Source organism: Anser anser (assembly GCF_964211835.1).
Source record: "Anser anser genome assembly, chromosome: 7".
NCBI lineage: Eukaryota > Metazoa > Chordata > Aves > Anseriformes > Anatidae > Anser > Anser anser.
In genome coordinates this window covers 20,216,099-20,235,094 of record NC_139727.1, presented here as the reverse complement: position 1 = coordinate 20,235,094, position 18,996 = coordinate 20,216,099, and the positions used below count along the sequence as shown (strand labels likewise).

The window sequence follows — 18,996 nt, the reverse complement described above, 5'->3', positions numbered from 1 at the left end:
CCAGGGAGCTTCAAAGGGGCTTTTGAAGCAAAGCAGCAATCAGCCTGACAGCCTACAAAGCTGTGTAAGGAGGGTGTAGAGCTCCGCATATAAACAGCAGGAGCTGAAGGCTGCTGGGACACTTTCGTTTTGCCCCACCAGCATCACCACCTCTGCCTAGGACAGCGAGCCATGCATGTACATGTGCTGGTGTGACCAGGACATCTTGGGGTTACTCACAGATAGGTGCTTAGAAGTTAGCTGTTAACTTTAAAAGTTAACATTTCACAACTATTTGTTATACTGTTTAAACTGATCCTGAATGTAGAGATCAATGATTGCCCACTACTACACCTGCTCCCAAACAGGCTTGTGCAATTCTTATGCCTGCACAACCCCACAGATACCGAGTGCTTCTGTGAAGGACTCAAGACAACATGATTTGAGTACCACATATTTTCTAACCAGCTACAAATCCCACTTCATCAGTTTGAGCCGCTGATCAGCTCCATTCCAGCAGCCACCCAATTAGGCTGTCTTCACAAAACAACGCTGCAGGCAGCTGAGCCAGACCTCTGTGAACTGACCAGGATATAGTCACCTAAAGACTAATTTGCAATGTCGGTTATGTTAACAGACAAAATAATCCTGATTTATTTTTTTTTTATTTTACAACACACAAATACATCATTTTACAATGCAGTTTAAAAAAAAGGGACTTAAAAGCCTCAGAAGGCAAAACCCAACACATACAATCCAGAAGATCCTATACTCCCCCGTCTCTCTGCGATAACCCTTGTGGTTTGTTTCCAGCTCACAGTGAGTGTAGAGGGCTGGAAGTGATTGAGTGTCCTGTTCTCTGCTGGTGCAGAAGAGACGGCAGCTGCAGTGGGCAGCGGCAGGGCTTCACTGGGCAGCTATGGCTGTGTGGGGAAGCAGGGGAGCTGCCTTCTGGCTCCGCTCAGCAGACATGTGCTCCAGACGCTCTGTGTAGAACCCATTGAAGTCCAACCTGAGAGACAAAAGGCAGATAGTTCGTCAGCCTCCTTGCTCACCTGCCCCAAACAGTGGCACGCAGCAAGCTGGATGTGCTGCCCAGGGCCTCCGAGAGCATACAAGTGCTGCAGCACGTTTGTCAGGGTGCTCGCAGGCAGCAAGGGGTTCCCAAAACACAGTGACTGTTTTACAGGGCCATATGAATTTCAGGACGCAGTTTGCTGAAAGGAGGGGGTCTGAACCAAAGCCATGTATTTCAGCATCTGCCCCGTGCCACATGTGTGCCGTGATGCACCGGAGACGTGTGCCCTGCTCTGGGGGAATGAGCCACTGAAGCCAACAGGAACAGCAGCCCAGCCACAGCAGGATTCTGTGTGTGCTGAAGCACGCTGCTGGGGGAAGCCCCTCACTACAGACCAAGAGGACAGGTATGGGCATCAGGCACCTGCAAGGACTGTATGAGGAAGCGGTGCATTTTACTGAGTGGCCAAGGAGCAACCCTACATGTCATCTGAGCAAAGGCGGGCTTTAATTCATCCCCACCATTACCCTGACTGCAAAAGCAGTAGCTATGTCCTGAAAATGGGACTTTTTCAGGACTAAATTTAGGACTTGTTAGTGTTAGGTCAGAGGTTGGACTAGGTGATCGTGGAGGTCTCTTCCAACCTAGATGATTCCGTGATTCTGTGAAAAGACATGCAGGACAGTCTCCTTCCTAAATTATCTCCTTAAACACTGAACTCCTGTATGAGGAGTATAGCATGAAATCTACCAAATTATCTACTGAAACTACTGCGAAATGCAGTTTCCATTACCACCACCTTTTTGTTAAAACAATTATGTTTTAAACAGATTAATGATTGAAGCAAACAACTGGCTGAAAGCTGCTGAGGCAAAGTCACAAGTACTGCTGATACATTTAAATGTCTCTACAAAACAGACAACATCAGCAATATCATAATACTGTGTCTTTAACAATCCAAGTGTCTCAGATGCCACAGAAACACCCAGCTCCACTCCTGCTGTGGCCTTCCTTAGGCAGCTCTCTGCACTATGAAGCCATGTAACACACATGGGGCTCTTCAAAATGTGTGCCCTAGGAACACCAAGTGATAAGAGTGTGAATCACACAAAAGTTACTCTCTTCATTTCTCAAATAAGTTGTTCCAATACTCAATGAATGGGCACAATATTTGAGTTTCATGTTGCTTAACAACCTTGCATAAATGGCAACAAAGTGTTCCTTGACATTTTTTGTGACTGTGGAAAGCAGCCTAAACAGATGGAATTTACTGGTTGCTTTCTCCTGGTTGAAAAGCTTACATCTCTTTTGTCCTTTAAATGATAGAAAAAGGAAATGCAACACCGAGGCAGTCATAATTACTGAATTTTGATTCAAATCTAAGGGCTTATAAGGCCAGGACTCATTTACATCCTTTTCCATTTCAACTCTGTTTTTACAATCAAATTATTTTTGATAACTTTCTTAAGAATTTGCCTGGTGCTTCCTCAAACCCAGCTTACACTTCAGTTTCTTGTTCTGTGACTGGAACTTTTACTCGCTGTTTTTTTCTATCACTTCGTATGTTCTGCTGGTCTTACTCTAAGCTCAGTCATTGCTGTTGCCTCCGAATTTGTGAAGGAAGGATATCTGATGAACACTAGCTGCACTTGATGAGTAAAGTTTTCAGAGTATTTGACATCAAAGACAACCATGTGACAGTTCCCCAGGCTGTAATTCTCCTTCTGACTTGCTGCAGAGTGAAAGAGAGACTTTGGGCATTTTCTGCAGTTGCCAGCTCTTTGCCAGCACTGTTGTTGATGAAGCCAAGACACCTGAGCATCTTCAGCATACTGAAAAGCTGAATTACGTGTGTGCTTCACTGCTTGAAGAAACCCCTCTAGATCTCTGTCTTCTGTTGTTTGATGCTACAAATATGACAGTTGGTCCTCAGTTACTCAGTAAAAATGTACAGGTACTATAAACTGAATAAATATTAATCAGGATTAAGTAAATAAAAGAATTAGAATTATGAATAAAAGGTATCCATTACCTATTTTACATTTTGACAATCATCTTTAACAAATAGTCAATTAGAAAAGACCAGTATTTCTTACAAACTCCTCTGTCTCTCTCTCAAGTATGGTATTTTAGATGGTAACCATCTCCATTCTGCTTCTTGTTGCCATAGAGTCCAGGACTCAATCCAATAATCTCTACAGACTGAATGAGAGCTAAATGTCAAGTCTGGGCATTCACCGTGGGACTTCCACTTTTTAAAACATTATCTAGCAGCCTGTAGAAATAGAAAGACATTCTCTTGTACGGCCTGCTAACACACAGAACTCCAGCTGAGAAAATAGGGACATCTGCTTTGTAATTCAAGGTCCAGCTGCGTCCAACATCTTGGTGAGGGCTCACATGATCCTAGATGGTCCAAACTGGGGGACTTAACAGCAGTGACAGCCCTGACAGCATAAAGACCCAGTACCCAGTATTTCCTCTGCAACCCTTGAACAGAAATGAGGCATGGAAGTACCTGAGGGCAAAGGCCTCAGACCCTGTTCAGAACAGCTTGTCGCAGCTTAGCTCACCGTCCTCAGAGCAAACTGTCAAAGAAGCGTTTTGTTTTCCCACATCCTGCTGAATCACCATACTTCTCTTTTCTTCAGAAGCAGGAAGTGCTCTTAAAAAACAAGTTCTCATTACTTGAAAGAACTGTCTCCACAGCTTCCATGGCTCAGGAGTTAACCTTCTGACACAGCTAACACTCATGTGTGGTCTGTAAAACACAAAGGAATCTGGTGGAGGGTGACTCCTGGCCTGGACACCAGCGACCCACAGTTGAACAGGATGCACCGGCAATCTCCATGGTGCAGCATCACCAGGAGAAACAGCTTCCATCGCCCTGCTGGAAGCATAAGCAGTTGAGAGAAGGGTGGAGAGGCAAAGATAAAAGGGGTGAACCTCTGATGCTATGCTAGGAACAGCACTGGAAGGAAGGCAACACCTGAGCTACCACCAAAAAAGACATTAATATAATCTCTGGCGTGACATGTGATAAAGTGTGATGGAAGGCTGCTCCAGGACATCTGCTGTTCCGTGGTGGAAAGAATGGTCAAGCACTTGACATTCTTCTGAATTCCTGAGTAAGCTGAGAACCACCTCCAGCTTTGGGCTGAGCTGGGTGAGGCCACCCATGGGAGGATCTCCACACGTTCTTCACGGGACTCAGGGACTGTGGGCCGTGATGCTTTTCTATTAACAGATCAGGTAACTTGGTCTTCAACAGTGTGTTGGCTGTGCTCAGTGCTGCCTCCAACGGTGTCTAAGAGGCTGGATCACGGAGTTGGTTGCCATTAAGATCTCCTGGATGAAGCATCATAAAAAAGCCAGTCCATTGGAGCTTGTACGGGAAATGATAAAATAATAACTGTCCTCCCTTACATGATGAACGCAGGGAAGATGACGTAATTTTCTACAGTGGTGTGGGAGCTGGTGGGCTAGATTTCACTCCTGGAAGCACCCATGGTAACAGGAATGACAGATTTTACTCTTCAACCTTAGTCTCAGCTGTGTGACCACATCTCAGGCATAGCAACAGATGCCAACACAGGAGGCTGGGGGCCGTGTAAATGTACAGTGGTTGCTGATCAAGAAGTTCTCAGAAGTAAAGGACAACGGGAAGCCCAGTCTCCTCTGGAATACTTCACAAAACAATATCTGAACACGTAGGTACCAGAGATCCTGGACAGGACTGTCAGATATGGCCAGAAAAGGCAAAAGAAAGTTTCAAGAGCCATGGCATGAGGAGGAGACAACAACCTGCATCAAAAAAATCTTCCTGAAGCCTTTACTCTCTCTCTTATTTCAGGTGTGGCACATCTCAACAAAGGTGTAAGAATGAATGTGTCTATTAGGCTTACAAACATACAATGAGCACTTAAGAAGCGTTGGTGTTGAAATATTTTATATTCCTGAAACTCCGAGCCTCTTAAAATTATGCCTCTGTGCAATACTGGAAAAAATAATTTTGTTTGTTTGTTTGTCTGTCTTTAAGTGCCTAACAGTCTGCAAGAAGCATTACTGAAGCGTTAGAGTCTTTGCCAGGTGTGAGGCAGTCAGTATCCAAGAGCTCTTATACGCAACTCCACCATGGAGACTCTTTGAGTTAACAGATGCCAACTCCTGAGAAACATTTGCCTTCTTCTTCTGTGGTCACGCGCATGCCCCAGCTGAGCATTTCCAATCTGCAGGCTGACCAGTTTCATGAGTGTTTAACTCTTGAAAAACATAGTCCAGCCATAAACATTAAAAACTGTTATCAAAATAGGCATTTCTGATTAAGCTCTTGCATGGTTTTCTCATTGTGGAATATTTATGCTGCATTCAGGAATTAGCTAGCATATTAAGGAAAAAATCTGCCTACTCAATGAGACAATCCCCATGAAAACTAACATTTGTATTAGATTTACTACATTAATAGAAAAAAATAAATCACATAATCCAAATGATTATTTTTAAAGGTATGGGTTGCAAAGCAAAGCAACATTTCTTGTGATTTCAGTGTTATCACTAATGGAGGAGATGCACAGTTACAAACATCAATCATTTCTTCTGGGCTGAACCTGAGTACCACAGGAGGGAAAGTTACTGAGAGAAAACTACTGGCTCACCTGTAGATGATGTTGAGCATGCTATGCTCACAGTCATTGGTGCTGTAAACACTCAGCTTGTCCAACAGGTCCAGCAGATGCGTAGAGAAATTAGTATCAAACTTGTTGATTGTTGCTTCGAAGCCAGATGTCAGGTGGAAGTTGTCAGCATGCTCTGCTAAAAGCTACCAAAACAAAGGATGAGTAGCCTCATATTTGCTGATTCACACTTGCTAAGGAGATGAAACTATTCCCTCCCTTTTTCAAACCTGTTCAAAAATATTGCCATAAAACTTAACAGTCACTCAGGCACTGAAAGAAGATCTCCAAAGCAGTTGCAAGATCCCGGGTAATTAAAAACCTTGTCCTACCTATCTGGGAGAACACCAGAGTAGATCCCAGTAGAGTAAACCTCAAATACATGCTGTTGCTTATTTTCAAGCAGTAGGAAAGGTCAGTAAGAATAAAGGGAGTGTTGCCTAAGCCAGGCTGCAACCTCTGGAGTGCTCTCATTGCCTTGCAGCGTGATGGACTCTAGTGCCTCTGTGCCAGAGAGGGGCTTTCAGCAGGACAGGAGGCAGTCTGCTAACAGCAGAGCATGCCAAACAAATGGCTTAGTAAGCATGCCTCTAGACATGGAATACAGACAACACAAACAGGAATAACAGACAAGAATACAGACAACACAAACACCCCAGATATGAAAGGCTGTCACACTCACAGCTTTTTGGCTTAACTGTCATGAAATGCAAGTCTGGAAATAGGAAAGTTCTTGAGCTGCAAAAAGCCTGCATGTATCCACTGCACATCTGAAAACACAGCTAAGAACTTAAAAACAAGTGCAGTGAATTCTGTGGGAGACAAGGTCTTCAAAGCAGACTTTGAGAGCACCATCAGTGCTCCATGCTGCCCTCAAAAATGCCCACAATTCTGCGAAGATTCTGCTTTTGGCACCAGTGGTGCTCTGGAAACCAAATGGTCTATCTGCAGGAGACACGAAAGCCACCCTAACCAGGCTGCAGCCCCAGGCAGCATTCATAGAGGAAAAGGCCAAGCTATTCCCCCAGCACCCCACCTTGTTAGTCAGCTTCTTCTTTGCAGTCTCTTCAGCACGCTCCTCCTCTGTTGGTGGGCCCAGCATTGTGCCGTGTTCTAAGGTGAGCCGGTCCATCTCATTATCCAGCTTCATGCTCTGGGTGAACCTCTTGGAAGGACAGAGGGTTGCGGAAACAGTGAGCTCCCGTTTTTTCCACTTTGCAAACCATGAGGTTGACTCAATCCTGCTAGCCCTGATGCTAGCTAATCCCAGCGAAAGCTAACTCTCTGAGATTAAAATTACGAAGTTAATACACAAAACCGACTTAACCCAAAGGAAGGTGTTTTTTTGTTTTGTTTCAAGGCTCCCTGACACGCTGGCTAGAATCTGCCTAAGGAGAACAGTCTTCATGGGTCCTTACAACAGTGTGTTAAAAACTAGAGAGCATCTTAAAACCTACAGAACTTACACATCTAATTCTGCTGCAGAAATGGATGAAGAGAGGTAATAAGGTTCATATGAACCTGATCTCAGTACCGAAATAGAAGAGCACAAAGGCCATTTTGCAGAGGGAGAAGCTATAGAAACCACTTGGAGGAAAAGTCTGAGCCATCAAAGCTCATAAAGCCTGTTGGTGGGTGAAAGAGAAGCTCTTCCATATGTACCAATGACAAGAGGGGTAGAGTTGAAAGAAGGGACTGTCGGGGCTGTCTGGCACCCAAAGCAACTGATGCCAGCATGGTAAAAATGGGGAGGCTGTACATACCTGCATGCAGTTTGTGAACATGACACAGACAGACATCAGCTTGGAGAAGATCTTCAGCAGCTCTGGATTGGTTAGCATGCAGTCCTTCAGGCAGTTATCCAGGAAGCTCGTATGATGGCTCAAGACATCATCAATATTAGAAGCCTATTACAGGACAGAACATCAATGAAACAAACCAGGACAGCTGTGCTGTACTGGACCAAAGCTCTAGGCCAGCATCCTGCTTCTGACAGTGACCTCTGAGACATGCTCTGGGGCATGTTGAGCTACTTCTCGTGTACCTCACGGAATCAATTGATGATGCCTAGACCTGCTTGTAATCTTTGCACCCAGCATCCTTCTTCCTTTTCCGCAGGTTTCTTTTCTCTGTGTAAAGTGATGTTCAGTAGAACACCACCTTTCCATAGCAGGATGAAGAGTATGGGAGCTGGGAATAGACAGGAGGATGCACGAGAGGAAAGGGATACATGACTAACAAAGCAGAAAGGTTATGCAGAACAGCAGCAGAGTTTGTAGTGTGGTAAGAACAACAGTTCGTCCAACAAAGCGTCTTCAATAAAACACTGAACAGTGGCCTGCAGTAACTGAAATTAGGCAGCTTTTCCCTACATTAAATTTGGTAACTTAAGAATTTTGTCTGTACTTCTCTCAAGCACACACGCTCACCAGTTTCAAGTTCTTCTCAAGAATGTGCCATGTTGGCTCCATCACTTCAAACATCATGTAATACTGGATATTCTGTACAAAATTCAGCATCCGCTGCCGCAGTGTGAAAGCACCAGCAAACCTAGGGGAAAAAATCACACCCACACAACTTAGAACTAGCAAATGCCATGGAGAGCTATCACTAAGCTTGCACAACCAAGCGAAGCAGAGAGCTAACTATTTCTGTCCTAGCAAATTCGCTGCTGCAGTGTGACAGTGATTATAAAGTTAATGGAAAACATCTCTGATTATTTTCCACTTATTTAAATGGCTTTCCCTTAATTTTGAATCTGGACAGTTAATTTGAATATTTGCTCATACTCAGCCATAAATGGACAGTATTAAAGCCATTTTACTGGTGTAGCTATCTAGTGAGACATGCAAGTGTTAGCAGGGTAAAATATAACAAGATAAATGGCTCTTGTTTCTTTCTAGCCTATAAATGCTTGCTTGTAAAATGAATACTTAAAAATATTATATTTAATCAAATCACCTGCCACCAATGGCATTTAATGCAATTTCACCTTTGCAGGCCGTGGCAGAATGGCGGGATTATATACAGGTTCTTTCAATGTTAATTTACACAGACACTGTGATGCCAAACTAAGAACTGACTTCAATAAAGTGGGACAGGCCACCAGAGAGGTGAGGGATACCCACCCTAGGGGTTTTCAGCCACAATGACCTGTCCATTGCTGGTGACAGTCATGCTGTAAACAGGGGGTTGCACTAGAGACCACCACAGGTCTCTTCCACTAACCTCCTCTACAATTTCAGAGGAACCAGAGCTACAGTCATGTTGGCTGAGGTCAGGACCAAGGCAGCTGAGGTCACCTTGTGACAGGAAAGTGGCACTGGCAAGGCAGAAGGGATTGCCTTGCAGTGCTGGCACCTCTCTCGTGCTCCAAACAGGCATCCCCTGCACTTGGTGTGCAGCTCCAAAGACTAAAATCTGCCCTCACAGTTGGAACAAGGTAGAACGATTTTCTAGGAAAACACCCCACCAATTTTACCTTATTGACTTGGTATGACACCAAAATCCCAAACATTAGCCAAGCTATGTGAAGGTCATGAGTCCTTGCATAGTTTCCTGGCTAGAAGTGAAGGATGCTGCTTTTAAACTACTGGGGCCTTAACTAATCTTGCTGATGCTAAAGTAGCGAGCAAGACTATGTCCACAAACGTACTCTGCTGTAACTGCTGGTATATAATGAGCCAACCCTAAAGATCATTGGCTTCCTTTTCTAAACAAAGAGGAACAAGTTCCTTTTCTGTCAACAAAGAGGAACAAGTCAAGCAGCACAAAGATTATTGAGCAGACACTTTCAACTGAAACCTAAAATGTTATATTCTGACCTCTCTTAGCCTGTCAGAAATTTGTAATGATCTGTTTCCCGTCAAAATGATCTGCTTCATGTCAAGACATACCTAACTAACATGGAAACAAGGAAAACCAAAGCTTCACAACTGACCCAGCAGGAAAAAAGGCCGTACCACTTAGCTGAATGTAGGGAGAACTGCTTGGCTGTCTTATTGCTTATCCAAACGTTGCACAATTGTCTTTCCACATGTTTGCAATAGAACATGTGTCTGAAAAGCATCTGGTATCTTGTCAGTGCTTTCCTGGAAAGAAAGGAGAAAACCATTCAGATTAAGCCCTCTTCTGATTGTCAGACTAAGTAAGCTATGAAGGCTGAAGCTGCTCAAAGGCAAAGAGACTTTACACAATATGTTCCTTACGCCTTCAGACACACACAGATCTGCACTGAAATAATTCAAACCAAGGAAAAAAATAACATTTGTAATCATCCCAAAGAATTCCTCTCCAAGGAGACCCTCCTCCATACTTCCTACCACAAGGTACATCACCAGGCTCCTTTTCCAATTCCCTTGAGCCACCTGTAGGAAGGTCACTCACATACCTACTGGGATGGAGGGCTGAAAGCCTGTAGTTTTATACCCAGTGCACTAAGACTGCAATGACTGCCAAAACAATTCACCAGGATTCTCCAAAAAGATGAAGAAAAACTGTAACCAAGCTACAGGCAGCAATACCGTGCCAGCAATGCACTGCTAGAAACAGATGGGGATGCTTATTTATAGCGTCTGGGACTGGATTCAGGTCTGCATTCAGACACTTCCGTGTAGGTGTCTACAGAGCTCCAGTCGACACAGTTTGTGAAACTGCATCATATAGTATTTTCACTCCATAGTTACCATCAAAGTTAATACGCTCGATTTGAGAGAAAGAGAGATAATTTCTAAAGCATCATGTCATTAGGAAAGTCCCGCTGCGTCAACTGATTTTTTTAAAGGAGAAATGAGGGGATAAGCTAATTACTGGCATTTAGCAATCAACATCTGACACCCTTTTCACATAACACTGCCTGTCCCATTTGCCCTGGCTCACAGTAGCATGTCTGCCAGTGTTCCTCCAGGAGAACAGGAGACACATTGCAGAAAAAAATTAAACTTTTGGTTCCTCCTAATTCCATTAAATGCAAAATGGCTTATACAGTAATTCTAGCAACAGACTGTATCCTTCTAGTTTGTAACCAGGGCTACCAGAAAGGACTTTTTTTCTGCCCCTCTACACCTAAGAAATGTTTGACTGGAAACATGGAAACCTTCTAGTGAGAGTTCATTTTCAAATGAAGATCTTCTCAGGGAGATCCTTCAAAAAGCCATGGACAAATGAACACTGGGAAACTGGTCACAAGAAGATCATGGACCAGGCTGAGATTCCATTTAAAATGGAACCTTGATTTTCCAAGTATGTCTTTGGCATAGTCTGTTGGGGCTGTACTGACAATCGATATTCCATAGCCTATAAGCGGAGCTCAGCAACCCCACAGCATTTTCTACTGGTTGATTTTTAACGTCACTTTAAAGACATTGACTTTGCAGTATTTTGCTGTTTGCAAATGTGTTTTAACCCCATACAAAAATTTCTGCCTTTTTTCCTCCAGTGGATGAATACTTTACCTGTTTATAATAAGGGACAGAGGCCATTTAACGATGTAGTCAAAGGAAAATGCTTCCAGACCGCTGAGAGTGAGCTCCGTGGGATCTGCACTAATAATGGCCTTTTCCTGTTTTGTTTCTATGGCCAATACCCTCAAGAGCTGCGTAATGAGGTCATGGGGCATCAAGTCAATCTATAAAGAAAGAATGGGAAAAAAAGTGAAGTCAATAGGGTACTCACAACTATTGCGTAGCAAGAGCTATGTGGCAGAACAACTGCATTTTATCCAAGTTGCTCTCAAGACATCAGATCAAACTAGAATACAATGGTGAATGGTTTGATCCGGACAGTGCTACAGCAGACAGCAGAGAGTGCCATTGTAGTGTTTGACCATCAGCATATAACATACTACTATGCCACTAGTTCTACCTTGTCCTCGGCCCCTATCAGGTCAATTCAGATTCCACACTCCCCAAGTGCAGCTTCTGTGACACTTCACATTCTGTAAAATACTACAGCAGAAGCCCTTGACTTTCACCTGAGATGTAGTAATCATTATATGTCAGGGCATCTAATTAGGTATTTTCTTGGACTCCAGAGCGGGCATCCAAGCCGAGAACAAGCATGAGACATATGCTACTGCTTCCATCTCATCCTGATGCCACCAAAAGCACCGTCTCTGTGTTCAGACATCAGCAAGAAGATGTGCCCCCTTGCACAGGACAAGTGTTTCCCATTGCTAATGTGGATGAAACAGGACTTAACTCAGGGAAGGTCTGCAGAAATATAGGCATTAATTCCGTTTTCCTTGACTGCACTTTCAGCAGCTTCTTACAGGCACGCTGATTTTCCCAATAGCAAACCTTCTGCTCAGATTCAGTTATCTTCTGCTTACATACATTCTTACCTTTAAATCGTCCTTGAAAGGATCTGTGTTGGCTGTGCTCATTCGCAAGGCTAATTCAAGCAAAGCTTCTAGCCTAGTAGTTATGATGTCATCTACAGGCTTCTTAAGCTCCTCTTCTGTGAGATCCATAAAGTGAACAAAAAAGTCCCCTTGATCCATTAGGAAATAGTGTTTTATAGATCTGCTCAGGAAAATGAGGATAATTGATTACATTTTTAAAAACCAAACTTTTTTACTTGTTTACAGAATGCACTGACATAAATAACCCATTTGAAAGCTAGTCTTTCATTCACGTTCCCCTCCTTCCCATCACCTCAGTCAGCATGCTTTTGTGCACTCATATCAGGGTTACTGCTGTTCTTTTTTTCCTGTAAAAATGCACAGTAAGAAAAAAGGTATGCACTACACTGCTAGGCAAAGGATCATACTGCTGCTCTCCTGAAAAACAACCCAGCCTCCACAGAGCCCAGATCCATCCAAGAGGCAGTTGCTAACTCAGGGGAGAATCCTGAACTCTCCTGTCCAAGTATCTGTGCTGACTTTTGAAGTATTCCACGTACTTGTGTTGACTTCTGCTATAGTATGATGCATTAACTTCAATTTTTACATGGCATGAGGGAGAGTCAACTGCAGCGGGCCAGGAGCTTGGAAACAGCTCACAGGAGGGCTGGAGGATGATATTAGCATCTGGCCAAAGATCACACATGATCACTGCCATTTTCAGAGTTAAAATGGTACTAGCACAGTCTTAAAATACCGTGGTTACACACGGGGCGTGGGGGTGTGCGTCAGTACTGGGCTAGACAAAGCCACAGCCATCTTGATCTAGTTTTGGTGGTAGCCTTCAAGTAGGAAGTTGGACTAGAGACCCCTAGAAGTCTCTCGCACCCAACATTTCTGTGATTTTATGCCATGTTTTATTATTTTGGGAAAAAAAATCTTATTTTTTTCAGGTCACCATTTCTAACAGGAGCAGAGCCAATACAATAGTAATATCCCAAGAAAAGAGAACTAACTTTAAAACCTTATTTTCATTACCAGAAACAATCTATTTAACATACATTTAAGAAAATAAATCAAACCTCAGGTGAGCCACCAGCTCTTTCTCCTCCATTAGGAAATCCAGAAGAACTTTGCTAGCATAGTTGTATGCTTTTTCTATTTGTTCCACATACGCTCGCTCTTTTAAAGTATAGATGACCTCTTTAGCCACAGGGCAGGTAACATCACGTCCACATTCTCGCACAACATTCAAGTATTTCCCTGGAATAAAAGAGAAAGAATGACCAATATTCACAACATTGTATGTGCCTCCAAGAAAGAAGCTTCCAAATCACTATCATGAAGCAGAAGATACATTGTGAAATGTTTATATTAAGTTCTACAGAAAGCTGGAAAGGATTTAAATGCCTTTCAAAAGACGATACAGAATTTAAATTAGGCTACTAATACCACGTTTAAGGTGATTCAGAAAAGTTTTTGGTTTTCCAGCGGTGGTAAAACACCTTTGCAGATAGCCAGAAACTTTGAAAATCTGGTGCTGTATTCAGATGTAGCTTTTGAGGAGTTTGTACTTGGCAGGGAACAACGGTAACCATTGGGTGGCATGCTTCCTTCGAGTGCCCAACCTAAGACTCAGTGTGTCCAAACCTCAGCCATCTAGCTCCATCTAGCTAGCTGCTAGAAAATTGTAACCATGTAACAGAGGACTAAGACAGAAAGCTCCTCTTCCTGCTGTACTCCTTCACACATTTTTTTATTTACATGATCTGGAGTTCCTTTTAATTTCCTCTTTTCCTCTGAGAAGTTGCAGCTGGATAACCCCATGAACTGGCAAAGTGTGATGACATTTATTTCATCTTTATGTAAAGAATGGCGATGGTCATCTTAGATTTCTCTTATATCAGAAGCATATCTTTACCTACCTGTGCTTAGTATTTTGTCAGCCATTTTCTGTAAGAATGATGGAATCTGTTGCTGTACAACAGTATATCTTTGATCCCAATACTTGTCATTATAGTCCTCCTGAATCTTCTCCTTCTGCAACTCGTGTTCCTCTACCATGAACTCACTGAACATTTAAAGGAGATGTTTAGAAGCAGGAAGTGGTACAATGAGGATTACTTTTTTGACCTGTAAACTGGTAATATAATCTATCAGAAACAAGGTCTCATGAAGATACATTCCAACTGAGAACTGAAATTAGTCTGTATTTGTAGTAAGAGAAGCATTTTGTGGAGTGTTTGCGCTAATCTGCAATCAATTATCACAGATACAGAATTTTATAGGGCTCAGAAACCAAGCCTAAATGTTATTTGGCTGTTAGTGTACAAGTGAGGAAGCTGGCCTTTGCTTTCTCACCATCAGGAAGGCATTCTCTTTAGCTATTTTAGTTTCTTCCCTGTTAGGATTCTGAAAACTTGGGGAACAGAAGTGTTGCATAAACTATTAAGAACAGAAAAATGCTTTAAATGATTCTACAAGACAAGAAACTTTAAAGAGTGCTGTTAACTTGCACCAGATTATCATATTAGTGGACTACATTAACACAGATTCAGTGAGTTATCACACTTGCGCCTTATGAGAACAGGGTTCAGCCCTGTCCTGAAGGGGATGGGGATGTGGAAGGAGAACACTTCAAGTGGGACAAGCATGGTAAGGTGGAATTCGACTGGATTACATATTTGAACTATTGTGCTATTGAATTTGGAAATAATTTCATTGAATTTGGACAAATAAAACAAGTGAGCATGCCCCTGACTGTTTAACTATTGAATCAAATAGGAAATGTAGTTAAACACACTCCAGTAGCTCCCTTTCCAGGCAATGTTGCCTTGGGTACCCACTGCTGCTTGGTCTGGGCACTTAGGCTATGCAGACTCTATAAAACAGAGGGACGGGTACACTAGAAAACGTAAAAACCAGAGACTGAAACAATATTTCTTAACTTTTTGATTTCATTTTCATTCCTCAGCTATTCTTTACCTGTATGGATCATTAATGATGCCTCGATATATCCACTTTTCCAGAATTTCAAAATAAGGCACACTGGCTGCCTTGGTTAAATACAGACACAGTTCCTGGGCCTGGCTGTCTCCCGTGTAGTTGAAAGTCTTATCATGGAGTAAGCTCAGGGTTGATCCTCCCATACACTCACCTTTATCCACAGAAGTAGCTAAAATTAAAAAATATAGGTGTGAGACACAAGGCTATTCATTTAAACACACAAATTATCTGCACAAGCTATGCTGACAAACATAATGACTTTAGTAGTTGATTAGCCGACATCAACAGTTCTCCTAGTCAGCAGTAGACTCCTCCTGTACATCTGTGAAGATGCAAGGCTATTCCACCATGCAGCCATAAGCCTATAGCCTGAAACACGCTGAAATAAAATCCCAAATGATCCACCTTACAAACAAGCAATAATGAAAGGCAGTTCTCCAGACAAGGAGAACTGAACTCAGGCAGACACAAAGCATCTGATGGCTCAAAGTCCAAAAGGCTTCTGTGCTGAAGAAAACATATACAGAGATCTTTCTTTCCAGACACTAATGAAAGAATCCTACACTTCAGTGACTTGCTTGTGAAACCTCTAATCTCAAAAGTACATCCATTCTCCAACATAACTGAGCTAGTCACACATACAGCTTGAAACACCTGATTTTGGGTAGGCTGATGGTAAAATTTATACTTTGCATAGCAAAAGGGATGTAAGGGACAGAGGAAGAGGAACACAGTACTGTCATGAATTTTGGATTGAAGTGAACCTTAATGTAGATGGCTAACTGTTGTGTTCCAGAAACCTGAAAATTTCAGGAAACATGAATACCAGGAGGGATGATCCAACTTCGGATTCTATGTAAAACAGATTTTTATGTCCAGATAAATCCTCTGGGCTGAGTAGACAGAAATATAAAAGTATTCTCATGCCAGAGAGTTTAATTTAATCAAAATTATTGAGGAAACAATACAATGAAGTAAGAAATGGAAGGTATTAAAATGGTATTAATGAAAGCGCTGCAATTCATTCCTGTAGGAAGGGTTATCTGCCTGGTGGTATTCCTGTGAGATGTGCAAGCAACATATGTTCTCAAATGGGTTGCAACCGTGCCTCATCACTCAGCACACTAGTGTAATTCTGAGGTATCCAGAGAGGGCCTGTTCTGCCATTCCACTATGCATGGTGCAGGAGATGGCCACTGCTGATGCAGCGCCTCTTGACATAATGATACATGCCCTGTCTGTACTGTTACTCTGTACAGTTTTCAGAAGCCACTGTCATGCACCTGTCAAAACAATGACTGTATTTTTTGAAACTTACCAAGTGAAGCAAGAATCTCTAGAGTCCTCATTGTGGGCTGGATATAAAACCAGAGTTTCTGCAGTGACAGAAGTCCCTGTCTCTGAAGATGTTCCAGCTGTGTAATTAGTATCATGTATTCCTTGATCAGAGTACGCATAGCAGCAGCCAGAGCATGATTTACCTGTCCATACTCAAAGGAAGACTTCTCCTCTATAAACCTGTAAAATGCAAAATAGAAACTCCTGGGTAGACAAGGCAATTTCCATCATTTTCAAGAACTCTAACTTCAGGAGGCTATACTAACACGAGCAGACCATGTGTTGCAAAGCATACCAGTCGTCAGCTGGAGTTTCAGGTTTCACATTTGCTCTGTGTCCCCCTGCCTACTTCTCATTACCAAGTTTCTTAGTACAGAGAGAGGTGGGAAAATGTTTCCTCTCAAACTGCAGGGGATCTAGAATTCAGAGTAAAACCACTATAAAAAGTGAGAGCCAGCATTTTCAAGGTGATTGCCTTTGTATAAGAAACAGATTAGAAGACAGGAAAAGATCTCAAAAGGAAGCAGTATCATGGACCCAGACACTGGGGAAAATATTGTTGCTAGCTTCTGACTCTACATGCCACAGCAGGGATTCACCTCATCAGACTTAGACGGCTTCATATATGTTAGTGTGGTGGTTTTACTCAGGTGGTCAGCCGAACTCCACCACAACTGCTCTCTCACCTCCTCTCCTCAAGAAGAAGAGGGGAAGAAGAAAGTATACTGGAAAGGAAAAAAAAACAACTCACGAGCTGAGATAAAGATGATTTAATTAAAGGGAAAAGAAAGACGGGGAAAAAAAAAACAAGCAAAGGCTGTGCAGAAGCACAGAGAGAGAAAAGAAATTACTCTCTACTTCCCATCAACGAGCAATGTTCAGCCACGTCCTGAGAAGCAGGACCTCAATAAGTGTAGCGGTTGTTTGGGAGGACAGACATTTTCATAACGAGAGCCCCCCTTCCCCTTTCCCACCTTTTATTGCTGAGTGTGGCACCATATGGTATGGAATATCCCTTCGGCTGGTTTAGGTCAGCTGCCCTAGTGATGTCCTCTCCCCACGTCTTGCCCACCCACAGCCTGCTGGCTCTTGGGGGCGGTTGGAGGGAGTCCTGATGCTGTGCCAGTGTTATGCAGCAATAGACAAAACGCTGGTGTGATACCAGTGCTGTTCTAGCTACACGTGCAGAGCACAGCACTGTGTGGGCTGCTGCAGGGAATGTTAACTCCATCTCAGCCAGACCCAGCACAGTTAGTGGACAAAGAGAGATGCTTCCAGATACAAGTCACATCAAGGAGTTGGGTAAAAGAGACTAGATAAATCGCTTCCTTAAAGTGTTTCTTTCTCTTTTCTGACCTTTTAGGGACATTGAATCAAATACAGACATCCACACTACAAACGTCTGCTGTCAGTGAGGTGTACCTTATACTAAGGCCTTTCAAAAATTACTTAAGGTAGCTACCAGAAACCAGGCAGCAGTAGGCTGTGTCTCCTGCTCAGCAGCAGACACAAAGGTTGTCTTAGTCCTGGATGCCCAGAGGAGATCAAAAGGCAGGAAGCAAAGAGAAATCCATAGCAGAGCAGGAAGAGACAAGCAATAATAAGATGACACATCCCATTTTTCCTTTGTCTGAATGCACCAAGACAGTGTTTGGATACAGCAAAGGTGAGGTGAATGTAAAAGTGAACATGCAGCACAGAGGAAAAGTCAGAAAAAAAGAAATGCGGTCAAAACCATTTCAAATAAGGTGTCGATCTTATTTTATATCCCCAAAGGTTTAAATTTAGCTTGGAAGTCACCATCTGCAAAATGACAGACTCTATATTCCACATCTGGATGCTCAAAGGAGAACATCCTCCTCTGAGAGGAAATGTCAGTTCTGTACCTGGTGACAGCAGAGTAACTTGCTGCTACGGGAAGAATCCTGGTCACCAGCTCTTTGATGGACAAGTCCAAGTTTGGATCAACCGAAAATGTTCGGTTCTGCCTGCCTACGAGAGGCTGTGCTGTGATGTATCTTCCATCCACACCAATCAAAACATATAGCAAGTCCTCCACAATCACGGATTCTTGAGAGGCTAATGGCAAAGTACCTGTTTTCAAAGAGAAGACAAAAAAGCACACAATCAGAACATGCCATAGTACTACTTTATCATTCATATCATTTTGATTGAAGACCTAAAACTTAAAAGGAAGACATACTACCATACAAAGAGAACAAAGATCACACAAAGCTGAACCAAGATACAAAGAAATACAACAGAATTAGGGCCAGCTCCAAAATCTTCTACCTTGCTTTCCAGGAAAAAAGAATCCTTTGGTCATTTATACTCAAAGTAAACCAGGCAGACAGGGCTATACATCTGACATCTGTGACGAAGAAAACATCACTCACACTGCTGATCCTTTCACTGAAATGGGCTCAGTTATACTGGATCTGAGGAGTTCTAGTCTTGCTGACAATTCCCCCTACTTCCCCTCACTGAAATATTCAAATATACAGTTTAAATACAGACACAAAGAAATGCTAACCCAGCAAAAGCTGCAGGTGAACCAGAAGTTGCAGGGTCTCTGAACGGTGCAATCAACTACAACCTACAAAGAAGTATAGAGGACTCAACCTGAAATGTAACATATCAGA

The 18,996-nt window shown here is 42.8% G+C and overlaps 1 protein-coding gene across 4 annotated transcripts in view; it reads right to left on the bottom strand.

Moving 5' to 3' along the window:
- Positions 1-625: 625 nt before the first annotated feature.
- TUBGCP2 (tubulin gamma complex component 2) overlaps positions 626-18,996 on the bottom strand; it is a 27,056-nt gene continuing 8,685 nt past the window's right edge. For 2 of the 4 annotated variants that reach the window (XM_083844853.1, XM_083844854.1), the window contains exons 6-18: positions 18,241-18,448; positions 16,335-16,534; positions 14,996-15,185; positions 13,936-14,081; positions 13,093-13,273; positions 12,011-12,191; positions 11,124-11,296; positions 9,633-9,761; positions 8,100-8,220; positions 7,434-7,577; positions 6,707-6,835; positions 5,653-5,816; positions 626-991 (exon numbers count right to left, since the gene is read on the bottom strand). In XM_083844853.1, the coding sequence (XP_083700979.1) occupies positions 886-991; positions 5,653-5,816; positions 6,707-6,835; positions 7,434-7,577; positions 8,100-8,220; positions 9,633-9,761; positions 11,124-11,296; positions 12,011-12,191; positions 13,093-13,273; positions 13,936-14,081; positions 14,996-15,185; positions 16,335-16,534; positions 18,241-18,448 (2,072 nt within the window). In that variant the 3' untranslated portion in view covers positions 626-885. The other 2 variants (XM_083844851.1, XM_083844852.1) reach the window with 1 other exon arrangement.